Genomic DNA, 24,646 nt, shown 5'->3' with positions numbered 1-24,646 from the left:
GACTCTTTCTCAACCCTAGCACACACTTTTTCTCCTGGCTGGCAAGGCATGGGCTGAGGCAAGCATAAACCAGCATATAATTATTTCAAACAGTCATGTCTTCCTTTTGCACTGGTGTATAGTTAAATTAATACACTTAAAACATTCCATGCACTTTATCTTTTGTACTTTTCCCAAGGAACGGTGTTTCTGTTGCATTTCAGGTGACAACCAAAAGGTATTCAAAACGTTTACTGACTTGGAAAGGGCTTGAGAAATAAAAAATTTTTAAAAAAATTACAAAATCAAGAAATGTCTGTTCTTTGCATCACTGAAATGGCTGCCTATACAGCAATACACCACTGAAGCACATGTAACCATTTATTATTTGGTCCTTCAGCCCTCCTGCGTTTAAAATCGAGCACACACTCAACGCAAAGATTGAGAAAAACTGACCTGGCATCTCTTTGCCTTTTGGGGATATTCTGTACTGGGTTGGCAGAAGCTCCACCAGCACAAAGCCCCAAGTGCAAGGGTTCAGACCCACGGAGTGCAGGTTTTACACATCCACTGCTTTATGGGCCGTGAGCAAAGGGAACTGAGCATTCGGGTCCTTGCTGGCCATTGAGAGAGCGCGGGTACAAACGGAGGATGTTTGCTGGAATGGCTGGACCAGGGTAATTGCACCGGTCCAGCTATTCCCAGCATAGACAGGACATTAAACAGAAACCCCTATGACAGGCAATGTTTACCACTGGCCTATTTATAACACAGCTCTTGGCTTAGCTCAAAAACCAGCACACAAAACGTTCCTTGTCACCTGTAAGTGGACAGTGATGATTATAGCTCAGTCTATGTTATTATTGCCTGATTTTCCCAGTTTGGCTTTTCACATATTGACTCCTTACTCAAGGTCTTTTAACATAGATTTGAAATGTGAATATGTTTTATTTTTTTTTCCCCAGTAAATATACAATACACACTTCAACAGTACTATTAACCAACTTCTTATGCCAATTAAACTTTGCTGCACTAACAATACCAATGAAACACATTAAGAGGTCATACTTTTTTGTGAACAAACTGTAGCCAATAAACAGTTTTTTAAAAAAAAAACAAATTAAAAAACAATTCTAAGTGCTGCCACAACATCCCTCTTCTTTAAACACATTATTCACAATAAATGTTTTCATTTTTTTTTTAAAAAGAGAAGAATACTTCTTTTAAAATAGTAAATTAAATGGCATTTTAAAAAATATGTACTGTGGTTCATTGGAAGTACACTGTATAGAAAAGAGAGAGAGAAAAAAAAAAGAAGAGACATCACCTGTAAGATAATGGAGACACTTTGCCATACACAACAACACCTTATGTAATATTGTAAGCAAATTATTAATGAACAAAAATGTACAGAAGCAGATGGACAAGTTAGTGAATATCATGGTACTGCACAGTTTTAATACTGACACACATTTACTTTCCAGTGGAAGAGATAAAACACATATTTGAAAGTAATTGGGATGGCTTTATCAACCTCTAATGATACTGAATTTTGAATAGAATATAATGAGTAAGGTGTTCCACCAAAGCTCAGCACAAGCTTTTGAATTAAAAGGAAAAAAAAATCAATCTGTGACTGAGTTAAACATTTTCCAGAGAATTAAATTTGAATTGTACTCTGAATAGTCATCTCTTTATATGAAAATATCAAAATAAAACCAAATATATGTAATTATGATGCACTCTTTATCTTACTTGAACATTTTTAAGCATGTTTTTAACTGTAGTGTTTTAACAAGCAGGAAAATGACATATAATCATTGATCACATATATAAATAAATTATTCCATTTTTTTTTCTCAAGTTTTTTTGTTTGTAACCTGCTGAATAACACATCTTGACTTAAGGAAGTTAACTAGCTTTTTTTAAATACTCAGTAGTGCTGAGTTATAGTTGATGGCTGTAGTGTTTTATCTTATCATGGAACAAGTTAATGAAATGAAAAGCAACACATATTTAGCATTTTAATTTACTTTTCTAAAATTCTGCCATTACTAAAAGTGTTCTTAATACTGGTGAGCTCCAAGGCAATATATAAAACAACATAGACTGGTTATATGAAAAAGGTATTCAATGGAAACGTGTTCATGGTCAGATAACTAACAGAAATAAGCTGTAAGATTTAATATTTAAATTAAGCATCAAAGTAATGGGTGGGCTATCCACATATTCTAAGAAAAGCTTGACAATTTACTCACTGAGATTTGAGAAGTACAGAAGATTTGGACAAAGTCATGAAAATTAATGAATAGACAGGATGCTGTCATTAATGTCCACTTACAGAGTCTGGTTTATTCAAAAAGTGTATAAACATGTGTTATGTCCTCATCATAGTAGGGTTTGAAGCCACTCACTAAAACACAGGTCAAAGATTTTCTTTGCTTGTATCCAACTTTTGGATGTATTGTATTGCCAGAAATAGATTTAATGCAAGTCGAAAATAGTTTGACCGTTGCTTTCCTTCCAAACACTAAACACTTTACTACAAATTTAGTGGATCCAACTTCCACTCTTGCAGACTTCAAGTAACAGAACAGAAAGGGTTGTGTAGACTGCATCAAAACAATTAATGTCATGAATTTCAGTGGTGCAGCTCTATCTTCTATTCTACTGTACATGTATTGCAAAGATGAAATAAGATACTCTGACATTTCAATTTTTTTGGAAGCAGCCTGAATATGTCTTAATAATAAATTGCATTCTTAACTTCTTGGTAGGTATTCCTTGAGTTTATATTGGTTTTTTTTTTTTCTCCTGGAAAATCTCTGTCTTACATTTTGGGCTGGAGAAATTAACGGTAATAATTCTTTTAAAACTGCAATATAAAAACAGCTTTAGTGAAACACCTTAAGTTCTTTTGTTTGTAGAAAGGTTTGTTTTTCTTCCCCTTTACTTAGTGGCATGAGATGGCTAAAAACAGGTACTAAGGGCATCATTCTAGTGAAAGGGTCCAGGCCATCTCATGCTACCTTTAATTTTCATATTCGCCCTTTAATCTCACACTTCCAACTTCTGACCCCTTCTTAAATAGGAAGAGCAACCATGTTGCTTGCTTTTAAAAGATTTAAATCTGTCTCTAATGTCTTCACTGACATCAGTTTTGCCTGTCACTTTCTCATTTCTACACCCCAATGGAAAACCACCTAACGTACTCCTTTACATCCAGCGTTATCCAAAGTAGCTTACAGGACGTAAACCTTCTCCACACATTCAGTCTCTTTTTTTCTTCATGTCATGAGGAGTAGAGTTTTGTGCTTATCACCAAATAAAATTGCAGTGCAAACTTTAAACATAAAAGTTACACAATTAAAAGTTAATATATGGCACCACAGCCTATTAATTCACATATAGTACAACAGACCAGTAAAAACAGACATGAATATGAACATAGCTAAAAAGAAGGTGAGCTTGCATAGCAATGCAACAAAAGAAATTATATACAGAAGGAAATCCTTTTCATCCTGGAGGGTGATTTTTTTTTTCTTTCTTTTTTTATATACTCCTGACAAGGAATAGTTTAAGGTGGATGGTGTATTAAAGAGAAGAACACAAGTAAAGAATCTGTGGGATATGTGTGGCTGTGTGTCTTTACATTGCATTTACAGTTCTTTTAATAGTACATAAATAAAGAAAATGTTCATTGCACTGTTTAGTGTCATCACTTCCATGAGTTCAGACCTGATGGTCCATCAGAGCAGCTTGCAATGTGTCTTCTCAACTACTCTATAGAGAGAAACAAAAAGAGAGAAAGAGGTTGTAATAAGAGGAAAAAAAAACCCACAAAACAAAGCCTATGGCAATATTACTGCAGTAGGGGATGAATATTCAATAGGTTGTATGAAGAGAGTTAATTGCTTCTAAGATGAAAAGCGATGGATGCTAAAATTCAGCACTTACCAACACCATATCTGAGACTGCACATTTCAGGGTTTGTGGATCCCCTCTTACAAGCTACTGGGCAGTAACTGTCGGGAGGTACTGAGGGTCTGACCGCAGCAATAGGATGCAGACACTCCAACAGCTCCACTGCTTTTATCAGCAAACATACCAGTATGCCCGAGCTTGCTGGGATGTTAATGTTCTACTTCAAACACCAGAGTGAAGCCTTTGGGTATCTGGTACTGCCATCACGTACACAGCATCAACATGGTTTTATACCAAGTTTAACAGGCACTGAGTGATAGTAGAAAAAAGTTTGGGAAATAATTTCCCTGTCCTGGGTTGCTGATGGAAAGAGTTGAGATACGCAACTCAAAAAACTGGGCTGCACAATCAAGAAAAGAAGATCTCCGTCTAAGAGAATACTGCTCACCAGGTAACAAGAAGTTAAGGAGAAGGCATCACCATGGCCAAAAAAGTCAGCACCCTTTTCATTCATTCTGAGAAAAAAGTCAGTGGTATTTCCAAGACAAGCATGCTACACTTTGCCAAGAAAACGCTAAATTACTGGAGTTTCTCTTCAATTTTCTCTGTGCTTCACTAGCATTACACACTGAAAGACATCCTGTGCAGATAACATTGGCATGGCTTACACAGATTTGAACAGGTCCAAACCAAAGAACAGCACATAATTTACTTGTCACCTCAGAAGGCAGAAATATCTGGGTAAAATTTAATCTGATTATCACACACAACTTCCTACTCTCTTCACAGCACATCTGTAATGTTTCTTTTTTTTGTCTATTTGAGAGTTTTAACTGTAGCTAGAGATAAACTTACATAATTCACCAGTAAACTGTCCTTGACTGTTTGATCCCACATAGCCTATATCGAGAAGGTCACTGGCATTGCGTTGGTGACCTCCTCGCAAGACTTCACCTTTTCTAGGTCCAGTCGATCCTTTAGAAGAAGATGTTCCTGAAGAGCTGTGGCCACCAGGGGATGGGAAGTTGGGTTTACTATACGGTACGAGCGCCTCTTCTAGAAAAGAAAAAAAAAAAAAAATCAAACCAAAGTAAATACCAGTAAATTCCTAGAAATAGGAGTAAACAAGCTATTATTTTATGGACATCATATTCATTCCTGCCCTCGTGAACCTGTCTTTTATCTTGCTTTTTATAGCACGACAATTTTACCTAGGAAAATACACAACTAAGAGTTGTGTCTCAAGGACAGAGAAGCCAGCAAGAATTTATTCGTGTTTCCTTGTAAACTCATAAGTCAGTTTGCATTAATTATAAAAAGTCTAGATTCATTATGAAGTAATAGATCATGAATCATAGATACTTTAATAAAAATAGATGCACATGCAATTTCCAAAACAATGCAGCTATGATTAGATTTTTGCTTCAAGCCTACATGAATGTGCTTTTTCCCTTTCTTTAGCTTAAATTATGGCAACATTACCTCAATCAGTTTAGACAAAGAACTACAATATCAGCTAATTTAATTAGCTTCCAGCAACTCAGTAATTTCTAATGATGCAAAGTACACTAACAATTTTTTTTTAACTGGTGGTGAATTACATTGGAAAATATTACATTACACATAGCAGTTGTAATATTTGGGCTGAATAAATCATCCTGTAGCTTGTTTCATATTCCATTATGAGCAAAAGGCTTACTGTTGCTCACTTGCCTTATTTTTCTGTGAAGACCTGTAATAATGAACTGCTTGCAAGAGCAGGATTGATAGCAATAAAGCATAAGACTGCATGTCTTCATATAGCATGAAGTAAAACAAGACATCGCTTCTGATTAAAGTTTCCAGGAGATATTGTTGTAATAATCCCAATCTAGGAAGCAAAACAGCAGCACTGATTTAGCACTGAAATAGAAGCACTGTTTTATTTCTTTGCTGTGTATGATCCTTTTTTGCCATCTGAGAAGCTGAAGAAAGAGATCTTCCTAAATATAGTTTGATCCAAGAAAGAATATAAGTACACATCCCTAACCTCAAACACAGCATCTGCCCCTTCTGAAATCGGTGGGATGTCTCCTGCTTGAATCTTACTTTTTTTTTCAAGTGAATCTAGGCCAAAAGGGTTTTCTTTATTTTGCTTTTCCCATTGTCTTCACTCTTAAACAACCCGATGAGGAGAAATGGACTTTCTTTGACAGAGGACAGGAACACAGACAGAAAAGTAGGTGGGGATGGTCGGAAAGAAAGAGGAGGTAAAAACGCTTCTATTCACGAGCTTGAAGTCTTTGCAAAGGCTGCAGCAGAGGCACAATTAACTTAGAGAAATACTAAATGAGAACAAATTTGTGGAAGAAACCCAGGATTTCATTCATTGTGCCTGCTGCCACAAGTGGGTAGGACATGGGGATTCCCCATGTGATCTGCTATTGAACAGGGCCTGTTTGCAAGGTAAATCTGTTGCAGAGAAAGGCAGGCAGCTGAATTCCTTCCCTGCCAAAGTATCTCACTCTGGCCCTGCCCAAGGGACCAGCATATTTGTGCTGCGGGACATAAGGGCGTTATCAACGTTTTGTGCTGTGACCGTGTGGTGTCCTTGCTGAAATATAAAGAAATGCTCAAAAGATGCAGTAAAATGGCATTTAACAGCCACATCCTCCTAAATCATGTTCCTTGTTCCTTATATATCAAGGCCCAACAATAGAATCAGATGCAAACCTGGTTTCCAAAGGCTGGCTAAAATATGGAATGGTTTGCACTAAGGCAGCAATAAAGCAGGTAGCATAAATCAGTTTAGTAGAAAGCTGGATACATTTTTAAAGGATGAAAAGAAAAGTCACTAGCATTGCAAAAGAGTTGGAAGATGACATATATGGTCAATTGATTTGTTTTTCTAGTTTGTGGACTCTGGATAAGGCCTCCTTCGGGTTCAATGAAATACTGAGGAAAAATGACCATGAATAAATATAAAATCCATTATCATTATAGAGCATATGGTGTGTTAAATTATCTGTTGTGCCCTCAGAAATAAATATAATCCATAAAATAAGTAATTGTGACATAAAATAAAGGCTAAGTTTTTGACAACATTGTAGCACATGAAAGGTAGTTGTCTCAAGTCCTGAGAATGGGCTCACATTTATTAAACACCCCAAACAGTGTCCCATGCCCCAGACCTGCAAAGAATATGGGGAGCCTTTGCCAGTGTCTTTCTCTTTGAAGTTCCAAGGCTTTAATTTGAAGGCACAATTCTAACCCCCATGAAATCAAGATATACGTGTGTAACGATGTTTCCATACCCCATAAACTAACCAAAAGGCTTTTCACATTATCAAAACTATTGTAACCTGATCTAGCACTGCTTTCGTTAGAGGGATAGCTGAGAATGTCATATTTGATGTGCTGTAGCTGCGCTTCCACAATGAAGCCACTGGCAGGAACCCGGTGATCTTGTTTATCCTGAAAGCAACCAGTGGAAACACGGTTCCCAGACTTAAGCATTTCTATTCTATTCAACTTCAAACTAAAGGCCTTGCTTTCAAAATTTCACTCACAGCTTGGTAACATCTGAATGAAGCCCCCTGAGCTGCAAATTAGCTATCTTCTGGAAGCTGATAGCTAATAATAACTCCTTTTGGAGATGTATTGAAAAGTGGGACAGAATAGATTTCCAGAGATCTATGCCATTAATAAAGAAAAAGGAAAGAAGCACAATTACTAATATTATTAAAACCCACAAATTTAGTAATATAAACAGGCATCACATGTAACAGCAGCCTTTTTTAAATCTAGCAGAGACAAGAAGACACAGCAAGAAACTGTAGTGCAAGAGGCTGGCAGAGAAGGCAGACAGACAGATATAAAGCTCTGGCCCACCTTGTGCACAAACTTTATGAACTGCTCACACCAGGGTAAATCCATAATATCTCCTAGAGGAATCTTTATTTTATGCATGAAGGATATGCACTTGCTCTCATCATCCTGAATTTGACAAGAACAAGATACCTGTAATCACTTCAGCCCTAAATTCAATGCTTATGTAGGTCACTGGAAGTGGCAAGATCAAGTTCTCTTTATTTATGGACAGATAAATGCATGTCCTGCAGGATGGGAATTTTATTACTGTATAAGCTCTGCATCACAGAATCACTGACAACTTCTATTTGTACACTTGTGAAGCAGAGGAAAAAGAAGGGAGCTCCTGCTAAGCAGTCAGAGAAGCATTCTCAATAATAATTTACACAGAAATAAGGAGTGTAAAGTATATTCAGGCTATTTTTTCTACATGTTTGTACATCTCGTACATTGCAATTAAAATTGCCATTTCACCAAACAGCAAGAATTTCACACGCTATTTTTAAACTGCGACTTCACATCAAGATTTCACAACATGAACAACCACTCACTGGTTTATGCAACTGAAAGATTAGGGGGTTTTAACAGTATCATTATTGTTATATTTTAAAGTATGCCTGTATTTAAAATAGTTACATTTTAAATATAGGTAGCAATATTTCCCAGGAGGACTTTATTCAGTAAATCCTGCCCCCACCACAGATTTGCCTCCATACTACTATTTTTTTTTCAGAGTGTCAGTGATATTAGTGGCCTAGATTAAGAAGGAGCATTAATAGTAGAACAAAATCAAGAAAAAGATGGATTATAAGAGTACCTCCAGTGTGACAGTGGGAGCCACACGCATACGTAAAGAAACAGCATAACCCTACAGAAAACTCCACATGCAATGTAATTTTTTGTTTAAATCTTCTTAATTGTCCTCTTGTATAACTCTAATCGGCACTGCACTGGGATGACAGGTGACTAGTGGGTTGAAGAAAATACCCTAGTTTGAGGGTAAAAGCTGGAACAGAAGCTTTTACTTGAGGTCAGACTGAGAGAAGGAAGCTGCAAATATTGTAAAACTACCAACTCCAGGCCAGCATCGACTCCTGCGCACATTTTTACAGACCTGAAATCCATTTAGGAGATAAAGTCAGCCTGCAGCAATGTGCAGGTCCTGTATGAAGGTGAAAGCCTGTGCTGTCATCTTGCTGGGCCTAAGACATGAGTGTTACTTTGTCATATCCTTGAAGAAGAAGATGGTGCTTTAAATAGAGCTGGAAGGCATGTCAGTAGCTCAGAAGAATCAGCCTTCTTTTGGACATGCAAAAAAACCTGCTGCCAATTTGGAAGAAGGTTGAAAGAACTAGAAAATATGGCCTTGTATTCACAAATACATCTAACAGAAGATACTCTAAAAAAATCTCTCTCCTTCCATGCTGGCCTGAAACCACTCCTATTTTCTCCAACACTATGCTTGACAACAATATTAATTGCCAAAACACTGCAAAGAATGCCTCGAATCAGGTGCTAATGAGATTTCATGGTTGCAGGAGGGAAAATAGTTGGATCACAAGCTCTCGTTTCACTTTGCCTTTCCGTGTTTTCCACCCTAAGCCTCACCAGTGCTTTTACAGAGAGGTGTGAGGTGACCCTGGACTCCTGCCAGATACAGAAACTCTCAGCAGAGTGTCAAGAAGCCGCCTGCCTCGCCTCGGCCGGTGCAGCACACACACACCTGATCCGAAGGCTTGTTTGTGTTGGGCTTTCCTGAAATCCTCTTGGCGGTCTGTAGAGCTTATCCACTCCTGGGTTTGCCGCTGCCACTCTAGAGATGTCCTAGCTTGCCGGTCCAGGGAGCTCTTTGTCTCATCTAGGTTCGGTGCATGCTGCCTCTCAAGAGAGCTTCCTTTCCTCTCTGCCGAGCCTCCGCGCTGGCCGGGGACTATGGGCTGCCTTAAACCCTGACCGGGGGGCGGGTCGGGTGGTGGTGGAAGATCTAAAAAACGTGAATAAGATTCAGATGAACTAAATTTTTTTTTTTTTTTTTTTTTTTTTTTAAATTGAAACAGAAGGTCTATTCGATGCTGAAAAGAAAAGCCCCCTGCAACCGGCATGAATCGCTCCGTTTGTTGGTTTTAAAAGGAAGGAATTTCACGTTAACCAGGAAAGTGGGTTTATCTTCTGCTAGCTCTTTATCCAGGTTACTGTGTTGCTAGCTCTTTCTAGCCTCCATAAAACTTGACAGACTCTCATCCCTGACTTACATTTCTAAGCACAGTATTTATTTTCTGTGGGGTTTATTTATTTTCTGGGGGGAGGGGGGAGTGCTGTTTTGTTCAGTAACAGCAAGCAATTAAGAAAGGATGTGGAAAACTGACCTGTGCCAGTTGACAATTTCCCCCACTGTATTGGGACTTGCTCCATCATCCCTATTTTTAAGCTTCACTTTCAGCTTGAGCTCTAAACCCAAAATCTAATATAGAAGTTCATCAAAATGAATAAAATGCGACAAAAATTGCGGAAAAAATATTCACAAAACCTACTGTCATTGAAAAAGCAACAATACATCTCTGAAAAATGTTTTTAAATGGAACCACCAAACAATGTGTAAGCATTTTATTCAAGTAAATGAAGAGCTAAAGTCTTCACAGATAGGAGGATGGCCACTTCAGATTAACATCTTGCAAATATAGCCAACCAAAATACAATTTAAGCTAACATCAAAAGACATTTGACTGGTCTCTAACAATCCCGTTCTTTTCAAGTTTATCACTAGGACTACTAAATTGCCTGTAGAACTGAAGATCAACCTTCTAATCCCATTTGTAGAGGCAAACGTACATTATTTATTAGTTCTAGACCTAAGGTAATTACAGACTCTGAATAATTTTAATTCTAAATCTAAGATTTTCATGTAAACTACATGATAGACTTATGATAGTACACAAAAGCCTCAGATTATTTAAGAAAAAGAAAAAAAGAAATGGAAACCCCTTAGTATCGTAATGAAAACTCTTCCATATCAGATACCCATTTTATGCGTGGAACACTTTTTGATAATTCAGTTTGGGGGCAATGCATAGCCCAAATAAATCCCTGCAGCCCCACCAACTTCACAAAACCTGTGTTAGTCTACAGCAGATTTGGATCTGTCCTGTTTTATAGTCTATTGTATCCTACAGTGTTGTGAAGATTTATCGGGAAATTGAACTTGGTTCAGTAACAGGAATGGAAAAGGAAATCTGTTTTGCCTTCAGGGAAGTCTGATGCTTATAACTCTAGTGAAACTGAAATTCATTTCATAAATTGTTCAGGAGGCCTTTGGAGGGAGTTTATTCCAAAGTCTGTAATCCGGCTTTATATAATACTTTATATAACACTACACAGAATTTTTTTCATGTCCTTGCTGTTAGAGGTGATACTTATACCTCATTTATGGAGCAGAAATGCTTCCAAAGTCACTGAGATGTCATTCCAGTCAACATTGTCTCTTACAGATAAATGAGGAAGTGCAGGCTGTTTGTGTTTACCAGGGAAAGAAGTCGTCCCTGATGATGCTCCTGTACCTTTGCTCAAGCTGAAGTGCTACACCCCGATGAAGATAACCATGTTTTGGCAAGAGCAGCCTTATAATAATGTGTCAGTGAGCCTGGTGTATGCTTTATGTTCAGCACTAATTTAGTTGAGAAATTTTTCGTTATGAATATAGATGTGACCTTTCGTGACAATGACTATACTTGAGTTACTGTAGGTGGAAGCAGGGGGGGTGTGGGAGCTTGCCAATGTTGAAATTGCTTTATAGTCTTGGCTTCCAAAATGGCATTTCTTATAATTGATTTTACTGCGATCATAACCAGTTAATGTACAGAACCACAACATTGGCATCTGCTTATGAAATCTGAAATAGAGATTACTGAAGTTGTGATTTATAAGCACTTTGTGGGGATGCATTGAATCCAATAAACACAGCCATAACATGACATAGGACTATGCAATTTCCCCAGATAAAATATTTACCGTTCAGTATAAACAAAATTTTCAAGTAATACCATTGGAAAAAAAAAACAACCAAACTTCAAATTATTGCAGTATTAAACTTTAAACAGAGTACCCTTCTTCAGAAATTGCCATCTAATAGTTGTTATTAATTAGGTACTTAAAAGGAAAGAAGGTTTGTACTTAAACCGTACTGCATGTTCTAGAGCTGGCTGAAACTCCTGCAATTGCTGTAGAGTTATGCTGCTGATCTAATGTTAACCAGATTCTTGCTTTTATCCTTCCACAAAATAAGCATAAAGACCGACTTATGCATAGAAGTGAAATGAAACACCATGTTTGTAAAGTTCTTTGGCTGTTTTAGACCTATGGATAAGTTGAAGTGAAAAATAGGATTTACCTCCTAATGAAGATCCACAGAATTATAGAAGAATTACAGGTACTATAGAATCAAAATAAGCTGGCTCCAGCCTGAGCACAGACTTACTGAACTGTGTTACACATGTCTGAGAAGATCTGTAAGAACAGCTACTAATTGTAGCCAAAGTTCACCTGACCAAACTGTTTGCTTATTCACCTCCTTCCTCAGGCTGACTGCCACAGTAACACCTACCTGTCCTTTTCAATAAGAGCTGGAAGAGAGTTTCATTTGGAAATGTGGCTTTTTATTCGCTCTACAACTCACATCCCATAGTGTAAATCTTCTGCCTTAGGTAAATTACTAAATATGTTCTGTTATCTTGCCTGGGAATACAGAAAAATCCCGTGTATCTGGAGTCATGAGTTTCTTCCTCCAGTGCCATAGAGAACACTCTTTCCTTGCCTTTCCTTTCCTCTCCTACCCCTAGTAAAAGGGTAAAAGAATATCAGCAGAATTAGTAGTCTCAAACCCTGACAGGCAGATTTAGTACCACACAGAGGCAATCCAAGTCATTCCATCATGTCAATCACTTCAGAGAAGTTTTGAATTTAGAAATTTAGGGACTTCAGTGGGATTTTCAGTGAGGATACCCAGAGTGGTAACACTGACTATCTCTCTACTTCCATCTACTTCACATTTATCTTTCAGGTACCAGATAAAATACCTAAAAACTCACACTGAGCTAGTAACTTTCTAGGCCAGTGGGATGTCATCCAGACTATCGTTTGAAGCCTCTAATGGCAGGATTATCAAACTTTTGAGGCAATTCAGAAGTGCATTGGTGGAGGTGGTGGGGGGGTGATTGTCTTATTGATTTAGTAATGGAGGGATTGTGATTGAGAAGCTGTAGGACATCAGAGTGCCTAATAGGAGGGAGATGGATATTCATCCTGGGATTACTCCAGCCTTTCTTTAGAAAGCAGGACAATTGCTAAGTGATTTAGGTAAGAGTCAAACTTTGTCACAGCCTCTCATTATTAACTGGAAAAAGCAGCAAGTTACAGAACCTACAAGCATAAGGACACACCTTTCTACCTGTGCCATGGATTTCTTTTCCTAGGGATGATAATTACTGTGACATTTAATAAGCCTCTGAACCACTTTCTACTATCAGAAGGTAAGCATCTTCTCCACAGTGATCTACCTTAGGAAAAACTGACTTATACAGTAGGAAGCCAATGGCAAAACTAAGAGAAGTGTTATGTTCCAGTTCTCCTTTTTAGCCCCTAAGCATATTTTCCCTTCTTGCTCCTCTTTGGTTTTTGTGTCTTTTTAACATATCGTGCTCAGAAAAGGAAGAACTTTTAAATTTAGTCATGCAATTACCATGCCACAAACTATTTGACAGATTCCTTTTGCAATTTGTGAGTATATTGTTTCCAGGAAAACAAATTATTCCTTGAGCAGTAGAACTAAAAACCTCCTGTTTTTATGGTGGCCTGTGAGCTCAGAATGAAAGTTTTCATCATCTGAGAGATTCCTAACATATTCTTCCTCTGTGGATTTGCTGTTGTCTCCATGGTCTTTCAGGATGTGGAAGTTAAAAAACAAGTTGTACAGCAAGACAAATATGAAGACTCCATCTAAAGTCAAGTCTCTAGAGGATTCTGCCCTGCAGCTGAAGAAAATGAAGCAGCAAGCTTTTAGGGGATTTGTGTGGATTGCTGTCAAAAGCAAGCATGTAGTTGAACCCTCATATGCTTACGCAGTCTGAGATGTGTGTGCTAAGTGTTAAATATTACAGTTTCTTAGGTCTTTTGCACTGTCCCACGTGGTTACAGTTAACACGGAGGAAGTGCTCAGGATGCATGTGGGATTGGGCAGAGAAAGGACAGAGCTGGAGCTCACTTGGGCAATGAAAATTTAAAATGACAGATATCTGGTATGTGATGAGATTTAAACACAGGATACTGGGACTCATCTAACTTGGGAATTTGAAAACAACTGGCAAACCAAGTATATTCTCACATGACAAATACAGGAGGAAGCAGTTACAAGGGAATGGACTGGAGACATCTGAAAACCAGGAGAAGACATATAGTGACGCTTCCCACTGAAATCATGACACCCTGGGGACGAACGGGCTGGCCTGGATTAGGGTTTATAATTGCTGGACCTATCTGAGGTTCTCCTGCTTGCTTCTCCCAGCTTAAACATAGTGTATTGTCTCTCTTTGTAGAGTTCACTGCAATATTCCACAGAGAGTATACAGTTACCACTTTTAATTTCTGTATACCAGAGTTTGCTAAATTCAATTGTTTACATACATGCAGGTGGCAGCAGCAACCTTTAGCTTCCTTAATTTCAAATGATCTTTTGCAAACTTAGCTCTGACTCAGACTTGCCATTACACTTTAGTGACTCATATTCAGTAGGAGTTGAAGTGGAAAAACTGTACCATTTGTGTTTGTTTGTTCCTGTGTTAATACAGAAGGGGAAAGGTTTCTCTATTGCTCCAGGACATTATAAATTTTTGGAACATATAGTAGGCACTTTAACTAGGTTTATACCATACAAATATTAATCTAATGGCATCCAAAAGCTGTTCTGGTTACTGCCTGTGCCTGAAATGTTGAAGGAAATAGTATATAATTGGTACTCTGACTCAAATATATGAAAGAAACTCCAGTAAGATTAGTATTTTATAAAGATTAAATAAAATTCAATAGGAGATTCCTCTTTTAAAATAAATCCTAAAATCTTATCCCTTTCACTAATTTAAAACAATGCCAAACTTCACAATGGAGTCACACTGTGGAATCACACTTCCATCGGTCTCATTACCTGAACTGGATTCCCATTAATTTTCTGGTACCCAGAATGTTGTAAATGTTGTAAAACACTTCTATAGCAACAGTATTCAAAAGAAGGATTAAGGTCCCACCACACTGAGTGCACTACAAATTCACATGTACACAGAATTTGTAGCCCAAATCGCTCATAGTTCTGGGTGAAAGGATATGCCAAGTAGACACTGTATGGCCAGCACCACAAGTGACACCCATGATTTCCAGTTACTGTTCTCATGGACACATATATTTAATGGATCTGTGTAGCAGAGAGGCCTCCGGAATACATCCAGAAGGGCAGGGTATTAATGTTTAAACCAATTCAGGGCCTTATGAGCAAAATCTAAGCTACTTTACACTGGTTCCACAAATGATATGGCAGTGAGAATTAGCCATAGAGCATGAGATGTAACAATAAACTCTTTGGTGAAGACTTCCCTTCTGGAATCTGTTCTCCATCTTTCTGGTCTGGAAACATGGATACTGTCAGAGGATACTGCAAAATTGAATCTTTATACCTGACAATATGACTGAGAGCAGAGCTCTGGTGGTTTTGGTGGACACAGTCTACCTTGCAAGCTGTTAATGTATTTTATACATTTACCTGGAGTAATAAATAGAGCATTATATATATTAAAAAATCAACCTAAATATACCGTCTATCAAATCCATTTATTACATTACCTGTCCAAAGAAGATAAAAGAGTGAACTGGACTTGATGATCCTTACGGGTTCCTTCCAACTTGAGATATTCTATGATTCTCAAGCAATTTTTACTAGAATAAGAAGGCCTCTTTACACTAAAATCTAAGGTAATTTTTTAATTATATTTTTTACACCTTCTACATACACCAGAAGATTTGTCAAGGTATACTTAAGATTAGGGGATAGACTCACTGGCATCACACTCGCTGCCGTGGTCCAGACAGTGTTATGAGAGCCTCTGAGGTATGTGGGACAGTCTGCCTCTCAGAACTGTCCTGCTTGGAACACTGAAAGAGAGGTCAGCATGAGGATAGTGATCACATCTCCACCTCCATGGCACTACACATATCCTTAGCGGTTTTTTTTGATGCTGCTTTTCCTTCTGCCTCTTTCTCCCCTTTGATCATTTCAACACCTACAGGTGCAAGGCCAAGAAGAGAAGAAATGAGGGGGAAGTGGCCAGCCAGTCACCCTCCTATGCAGTATTCCTCAAAAAGTAGCAGGCAGCAATTGTGTCTTTTGCCAGACTCAAGAGGGGCAGACAAAGATAACGAAGACAGAGCTGATCTTGGTCAGATCTTAGAAGAGCCTGAAATTTCCAGCTGGGAAGCAGCGGTCAGTGAGCAGCAGAGATGTAAAAGAGGGAAACAAAGTCACTGAGGTCAGTGGATGTCAGGACTGAAGCAGCACAGACAAGACATGAGGCAGAACCATGGGAAAAGCATGGCACATGTTGCTGTAGCTGTTGAGTGTCTGTCAAAAACAGCACAAAGCAAACAGTGCTGTGGGACTGGCTCTCCTTAGGAATTCATGGCACACTGCTACTGGTGGTGGCTACTTTCATCTAATATAAAATTACTCACAGGTCATTTTTTTAAATGTCAACTCCTGTGCAACACAGTCATTTTTGAGTAAGATTTATATTGAGATCTGATAACTCCTAAGAGATGCTAACGTGTTCAGAGCTGAAATGAAGAAAGGCTCCTTGAAGACTCACTTTACCAAACTCCACACTGCCAGCACTGCAATTTTGCTCGCGAGGCAACCTGGGGACCCCACTTCACCAAACCAGTAGTTCTCTACAACCTACATTTCGTAAAAGATTGCTCTGCCTTCTCCCACTCTGCACACCTGCTTGTTGCAGGTTGTCATCGGGGCCCTCTCCACAACACTTCAACACTTACCGTCTGTGATTCCCTCCCTACGATGAGGCAAAGGGGGCTGGTCCAACCGTCCTCCCTTGTGTTTTTTGGTGGGCCTCGGCCTCTGACCCTGATTGACAGCTGCACTGGTGTTGCTGTCAGTAGAAAAAGGACTGCTCGGCCGAGGTCTCTGAGAGGAAGAATATGCTTTGCCTAAAGAAAAAAAAAAGAAAAAAAAAAAAGAGAGAGAGAAACCAGATGAAAAAATGTTATTGCCTTGAAATGGGCTGTTCTATTAATGTCTGTTCCGAAACATTAAATTAGGCCTAAGTCTCAGAGGCAAGCAAGTGTCCCCTAGAGGTACCCACTGATGACAAATGCTTTAAGACACACCACAACAAGTGAAGTGATAAACTTGGCATTCTTTTCTCTTTAACTTTTATAATTAAAATTATTCCATCTGTTGTGATAAAACTACTGTATGCCATGTAACTCCTACCTGCTCTGTGTGCTGAACAGATGTGTCATAACAACTCCTCAGCCTTGAGCAGGGAAGGAAAACAGTTCTGCAATCATATCAAATTTATCTCCTCCTGCCTTCCACTTTCATGTTTATCGAGCCAGATTCTCATTTTAGGGGCTCCCATATGCACTGTATATCTGGAGTAACTCCAGTGAGATAAACATAACTGATTTTGCAAGCTATGTAGCAGGGAAGGGTTGTATATTTAAGGGCTCTCTTCTCTCAAGAAATCAGAAATGGGGGTATATTGAAATGCTAAAATTTTCCTGTTCATTTTCAGTACATTTATAAGTTAAAAAAATATATCCTCACTGAATTTATTCCTCAGATATATATATATACACATACACACCCTATTCAAGCTGCATGATGTCTCCTAAAAAATATCTTTGATGCTGTTCTGTGGAGCAGATGATTAAAAGCCTCATGCAGGAACCGTAGGAGCAGCGCAGTTCATTTACTATGTTCACTTCCTCTTATTCTGATGTTTTTATTCAGTTAACTTAACTAGGCTTAATGTTTAATGCCAACTGATGAAAACTAAAGATCACCATCTTTTAGTTTCTTTTGTTCATGTGTAGGTTGTTCTTGCCAAGTATCTTGGGGATGTTAACATTTTAATTTGTTTAAAACCGGTAATTAAAATTCTTACATGTTTTAATCCTATCTGCAGTGGAAAATGTATAAGCCTGTCAGAATTTCTGCTCTTTTAATGCTGCTGTAGGCCCAAATGGTGGTAGAGTTGATAGAAAGTAGCAAAATGGCTGTTTGCTATTTTTCTGGTCAACTGAGCCCAAACTAGGAAGGAGGTTTTTTTATCCTCTGGTTAACTTAGACCAGGGTCTACCCTGCTGTAAAACCTTTCAACAGATGCACTTAATTCCAACATGCTGTCACATATGACCTGATCTAGATAAGCTTAATCAGGAGTAATATGCAGCTCAGCATACTGTTTGAAATATGCTCAGTGCAAAGAGGGCAAAGTGAAAGAGTAGCCGTAATCTCTCTAACATGGTGTTTCACATCAATACATACATGTTAGAATAATATATCACTGTTTAACTTCAGAGATTTCCTGACTCTCTCAGGCTTGCCTTCTGACTGATGTGTACCCTGAGGGGGACACTGCTCTCAGGAGGGCTCGTCTCCCAGTTGTGTCTCTGCCAGCTATTGGAGGTTACCACATTTGAACCCCTCATGTGGACATTCCCTAACCCTCCTCTACCAAAAAAAAAAAGCCCAGTTGAACTTAAATGGTCTGAAATCAATGTCTTTGCTAACCTGGCTCATTTTAAATGAAATGGGTTACGGAACACCCACCCAAGCAGCTAATTCTGGAGCTGGGAAAAAAGCAGTAATAAACGTTTGGGGGGAGGTGGGAAACATGAACCTCTATAGCTGGCACAGCTGCAACCAGACAAAGACAAGTGATCAAGCCCTTGTTTCATGGATAAGGATAAAACAGCAGATGAACACAGACAAAATATTAAAATTTCATTTCAAAATAATAATAATAAAAAATCAGTAATGCAAAGAAATGCAGACATGAGCCTGAAATTCCATCTCAGCTCACAGCATGTTGCACAGATGTTTTGTAAAAAAAACTCACACGTAAGTGCAACTAGTGAGTGCAGGATACAGATTCTTCACACTTACTCTTTGGACTAAAGAAATGTGATTTTTCATTCAGAATGTTGGTTTCAAAGAGAAATAGACACCAAACATTCTCTTTTATCCCTTCATGAAAAAGCGGCAAAATAAATAGCACTGACCTAAATCAGACATGGGGCAAACACAAATGATGTGCAGACTCCCAAAACACATTTTTCAATGCACTTAAATAACTGATTACAGCATCTTGTATTTGTATGCAGCCCTTCCAGTAAGAACTGCTGAGCAGTGTCAGACTTTGTAGCAGATTTAGTGCGTGTAAGTGGAGACAAGGATGAATCCACTAATTCTTGATTTAATTTCCCAAGGGTGTTAAAAAGGAAATCTGTCTGAACTTCGTGGCAAATCACATGATGGCTTCTGGAAACTGGAATCAAAGTGTCTGGCAGGAGAGACACATCGCATCTGGATTTACCAGCGCCTCTTATGCTTGGCAATCAAACACTCCCACGTGAGGCTATCAAGCTGGACATCTCCTTTAGTATCTGCCGGTGAGAACATCTCACAGCTGTTCTACGTGGGTGAAAATAACTGTCCAGACTGCAAAGGAGCAAAGAGTCAGGATCTTCAGACTCCCTCCAGAGCAGTGAACAGAAACAACACTGCTGCTTCTCCACTGCTGGACACCATTTCACACTGTGGGGGCTGCTGGTCTGTACCAGGCACGTCTGACTGATCCCCTCGTACCTCGGGAGGTCTCATCTCGTAATGAAACTGCAGTGAGCACAGGGGGGATATTTCCATTTGCTGGGGTTTCCACGAGGAAAAAGAGGGGAGGGCTGTTTGTTTACGTGTGGGTTTTATTTTATTTCCATTTTGCCTTCTGGATCATTAAGAGAGTAAGAGGGTAATAATCATAAAGTCTCTACCACAACCGCCTAGATACTTTTTTGTACCCTGCACTCTAATAGTCTGTCTGAGGAATTACACACATGCACTCAGTTTAAGTGCATTCGTGACCTAATTAAGCTGGGAAAATATAACTGACAAGAGGGTTCTCAGCCTTTCCTTTTATTTTCCATTCACGTTGCTACAATAAGAAATCATATTTATTTTTAAATGTTTATGTGTTTGTGTGTCTCTTTACTTCTCTTATGTGTGTGTTTGTGGTGGGAACTGCACTTCTCAAAGGCCTGATAAAAGTGACATTAACTCTGGGTGAATTGTTGCAGTAAACTTTTACTGACACCAAGAACACCACCAAAAAAAAAAAAAAAAAAAAAAGCTGGGAAGGATTTGTTCCTTTCTTTTAAGACTTACGAGACTCTTCAAGCAAAATAGTATATTTTAAATTATAGTTTGGCCATATGTGCCCATAGTAGATGAGTGAAGGTCTACATTCGTTCCTGTTTTGTTTTGCTTTGTTTTTTTATCAAATTGATGATATATATCAAATATACTCAGCCAATTTTCCACAGTGTAAGAAGCTGCTGAGGGGTTCAACTACAGTGAAATAACTACCTTTTAAGGATGACTACATATGAAAAGTCAGTGGCAAAAGTTCACAGGGGTTTGAGAAAAGTCGTATCAGTTCACCTTCTGGTTTTCTTGGAGACATAGGACTTTGCCATCAACTCTTTTCTTTACTCCTAATGTCCTTAAAAGGTGCTATTTGCCATGAAGTCATTGCATGCAGAAAGAGTGCATTTTTCAGGCCTAACATGTGAGACATTTCTCATAAATGCACAAATTTTACTGGGGGAGAGACTTCACACCAGACTAATAGCAAAAAAATTTAAATGATAGGAACATTATGGGACCTGTGGGCAGGAACTGGCTGAGGAAGCATAACAAAAATAGGACCCAAGCTCATACTTTGCTATTAGATTTGTGGATTCAAATAATTCGTAATTTTTGCTATTTTGATAAGACTTAGAAAATGCAAATACATTCTTGTTTTTCCACCCAGAATATTTAAAGATATTTTTCCTTACTTTTTTAAAATAGAAATAAGACATATGAAGCTTTAAAAACATGTACCAAATTATATTTCATTTTCACTAATTCATTTTATAAGATTGGCTGTTTTCAAAAGCAATAGTCACTTTACCTTTGTTACATTTTACTTGGCAGACTCAGTTGGCATAACTAAAATTAAATGTTATCAAAATACATTAACTTATTGAATCCAGTATTTTTAAATCAGCTAATAATAAAGGTTTTAAACAGTTTGCATTGTTAAGAATAAAAGCACACCAATTCACCCCATGCTTAGGAAAACTTCACAGAAAAATACACTTTTCCAAGAAGAAATGCCACAGAAGAGCAGGGATGGAGATAATAGTTTAAATATGATCTTCATCACGGGAAATGTGAATGATTGTGAGGAGATTTTTCAGAAAATAAGATCATCAAAGACTGCAAGGCAGAATTAGTGATTTCTTCACTGAAATATTAAACGGAGCACATCTCAGTAAATACACAGCAGAGTCACTACAGAGGGAAACTGCAGCAGAACGAAGGTGCAGATTAAAAGCTTGTGCTATTCACTACTTCAAATTACCAAAGAAGAAACACAGTGCAAAGTTTCATTTAAAATATACCGATAATAACATCTCCATCCACCTTATTCCATGCATGTTAGACAAGTGTGAGAGGCAGGTTCACTGAAAGAAGAGAAAAGGCAGAGACACCCTTCATGCAGAGAGCATCAACTTTGAGTCTACAAACCTGTTCTCGTCAGGCTAGTTCCATCCAGCCTAAAACCAGCTTTATCTGCTGCTGCAACCAGTGCTTGTGCAAAACTGCCGCTGGTAAAGATCGAGTCATCTGAGGAGCTACCTACACTAGATCTATGACTAGAAAAGTTACGGTCCTCATCAGACGCAGAACCCCATCCATTTACCATTGAACCTAAAAACAAATGTAGGGGTCTAGTGAGTTGTGCACATTTGATACCTTTTGATCATCTAAAAGCTTAAAGACCCAATTAATATGTCCCTTCTCAATAGGAAACCCAAAATTCATTTGACAGAGCTTGGTACAAAAGAGCAATATTCAGCTAAAGCTTAAAGACCTAGTTAGTATGTCCTTTCAGAACACAAAACCCAAAGTTTATCTGGCAGACTTTGGTGTAATAAAGCACTATCAAAGCTAAGAGGGATCTCATTCATAAATTGCTCCATGTAGCTTTGACCCTGTAAACAAAATGATACATATTCTCTACAAACGTGAAAGCTCCATAATAAGTTCTTTTGAAAGTTAATAGATCTTTCCTGGAATCAAAATTAATGTGATTGTTTTGGTTTTTTTCTTCTTTTTTTTTTTTTTTTTAACTTGACTTATTACAAACCAGTATCTAGTTTGATCTTTGCAAAGCCAAGTTTTCATTTTAGACAGCACGTGTGTAAGTCTTGATAGATATAGCTAAAGTCAGACCTAGGCTTCAAGAGCGATCTTGAACAAGACTGGCTTTATGTCATTTTGTCAGTCAAAACCTTAAAATAAATGAGCAGCTTTAATGGCCTGAAGAAAGCTGATCTAAAGCAGTTCATTCTAGTGGATTAAAGTAACTTTTTTAAAAGGTTAGAAAATAATTAAGATTCAAGAGCAGAGCAAATATATGCTCAAATTTAATACTGAGTCAGTCACTAAGCCAACACTGGCCCCATGGAACCTTCTAACTATGGATTACCATCACTGCAGGAGACGAAAGTGAAAACAACATCATAAAAATGCAGTCAGAAAACCAGACACCTGAAAAGGCATATGAAAGAAATATCGAAATCTTGCCATAACTAGAATGTAAAGAGCAAAACAGTGAAAGAAGGATTAATTTTATTTGCTCTTCATTCGTATTTTCCCAGGAATGGAGCAGCTGTGTTAATGAGTTACCAAGTCCAGCTGAGGTGCAGAGCTACCAGATACTTCTGGGAGCTGAGCTACTGCAGGGCATTGGGTGGGGCTGTGTAGACACAGAATATTGTTCTGACATAGTACGGGCACCTATCTTGAAATACCTGAAATCTGCTTTTTAACAACAGTCACACGTATATGTTGAAAAAAAAAAAAAGCCCCTCCCCCCCCCCAAAAAAAAAAAGCCCAGCAAAACCATGAGAATCTGCAGAGAACTGGTTATTAAAGACACAAAGACACGTGGGGAGGGATAAATCACGGCCCCGATTTAACTACTCAGTCAGCACAGCTGAATTTGTGCAAATATACATAGGATGTGAAGCAGAACAGTAGCCCTTTTTTAATCCATGTGCAAGGAAGTATTATTGTGTTTAAAACTGCTAAGAAGTAAACCAATAATGACCTTCTTATTAGCATCAAACTGATTGGCTAATTAACTAATGGTGGTGTCAAATATTAAAAACATCCTGCAAAAACGAGTCATGAGCACAATAAATGAATTCTGGAATTCAGTACAATGCAGCACCACAAAGCCCAAGAACAATGGGTTATTTTGTGATGCTGCAGTGACCAAAGCTTTTAATGTCAGCGAAGTGGCAGGCTATAATAACAAAAGCCCATGCACTCCTAAGATACAAGAAAAGAAACCACAGAGGTCTGTGGAGGTCTGACAGGCAGTAAGTGTGTTAAGTGCAACAGGGAGTGACAGAGTTTGATTCTGCTTGCCAAGAGCACACATAAAATTGTTATTTTCCAAACAGACTCGACCTGATGCAGACAGATGTAAGGGAACCCAGATAACAGCAAGGGAAGGCTAACACTGAATTTCCTCTGAGAAGGCAGTTTGTGAACTAACAATCCAAGTGAGATAGGATATCATAGAGAATGGGGAGCAAAGGGGCTTAGCAACAGTTACTGATGATGTATGAAAAGAGATACTACAGATAAAACACTTCATGAAGATGTAAGAAAATGAAATGTTATAGCTGAGGACATTTTCAAACAATCGCTTATCGACATGTTCTGCAAAATATGTAAGCACAAGCTGAAACATGAAATATATAACTAGAGCTGCAGATATCAAAGGAGGATACTTGGATGCTAAAAATTTAACATGTATCCCATTAGTTTCAGAGCCCAAGGGTTCTGTGTGATACATTCTACTCTCTATGTAGAGACATAAAAAAACCACATACTGCACAGAACAGTTATTGTTTTCAGTATCATAGTTCATAAGACTATGGATATTTTAAAAGAACTTTGAATTTCCACTTGCTCAAGTTGCTCTGTCCATTTGCTAACCCCTCAGCTGTTACACAACATACAATACACACTGCAATTTGTATGGGACACTTTCAGGGTATGTCTAGTAGCTATTTTGCATCTACTCTTTGGAGGACTGGACTGTCACTCAATCCAAAAAAATAAGCCACGTTCTAAGTGTGAAACATATTTAAAATCTACAAAAGCCCATAATGCTTTCTCCTAATATGTGTGAATACAGCTGTTGTTCTACACACTTATAGATATGCCACTTTTTCTAAAAATACCTAAATTTTAGTTGCTGTTATCAGACTGCCAGCTTTCTAGGCTAACCCTATAAAAAAGTCCCGTTCCTCAACTCCTTCACATTCCCATGGACAACAAGTATTATCCAGGCTGGGAATAGTGTGCTCTGCCCATGGATCACTCCCTCTTTCCCCTCTCCTTCAGCAGCTGTGCTAGGAGGGACCTGCGAGGATGGAAGCATGGCTCACATTCTTGGAGGGATGTATGTGAGTTTTACTGGGACATCATGACCTC

General features: G+C 38.4%; 1 protein-coding gene across 1 annotated transcript in view; it reads right to left on the bottom strand.

Moving 5' to 3' along the window:
- Positions 1–1,088: 1,088 nt before the first annotated feature.
- ROBO2 (roundabout guidance receptor 2) overlaps positions 1,089–24,646 on the bottom strand; it is a 148,432-nt gene continuing 124,874 nt past the window's right edge. The window contains exons 26-30 of the mRNA XM_027902214.1: positions 21,659–21,841; positions 16,837–17,007; positions 9,476–9,736; positions 4,858–4,959; positions 1,089–3,762 (exon numbers count right to left, since the gene is read on the bottom strand). Of these exons, the coding sequence (XP_027758015.1) occupies positions 3,758–3,762; positions 4,858–4,959; positions 9,476–9,736; positions 16,837–17,007; positions 21,659–21,841 (722 nt within the window). The 3' untranslated portion in view covers positions 1,089–3,757. The remainder of the gene's footprint in view (positions 3,763–4,857; positions 4,960–9,475; positions 9,737–16,836; positions 17,008–21,658; positions 21,842–24,646) is intronic.

Source organism: Empidonax traillii, unplaced genomic scaffold, assembly GCF_003031625.1.
Source record: "Empidonax traillii isolate 1590-97213 ecotype Southwest subspecies unplaced genomic scaffold, ASM303162v1 scaffold852:size265239, whole genome shotgun sequence".
NCBI classification, from domain to species: Eukaryota; Metazoa; Chordata; class Aves; order Passeriformes; family Tyrannidae; genus Empidonax; species Empidonax traillii.
This window is presented reverse-complemented; position numbering and strand designations above follow the sequence as displayed.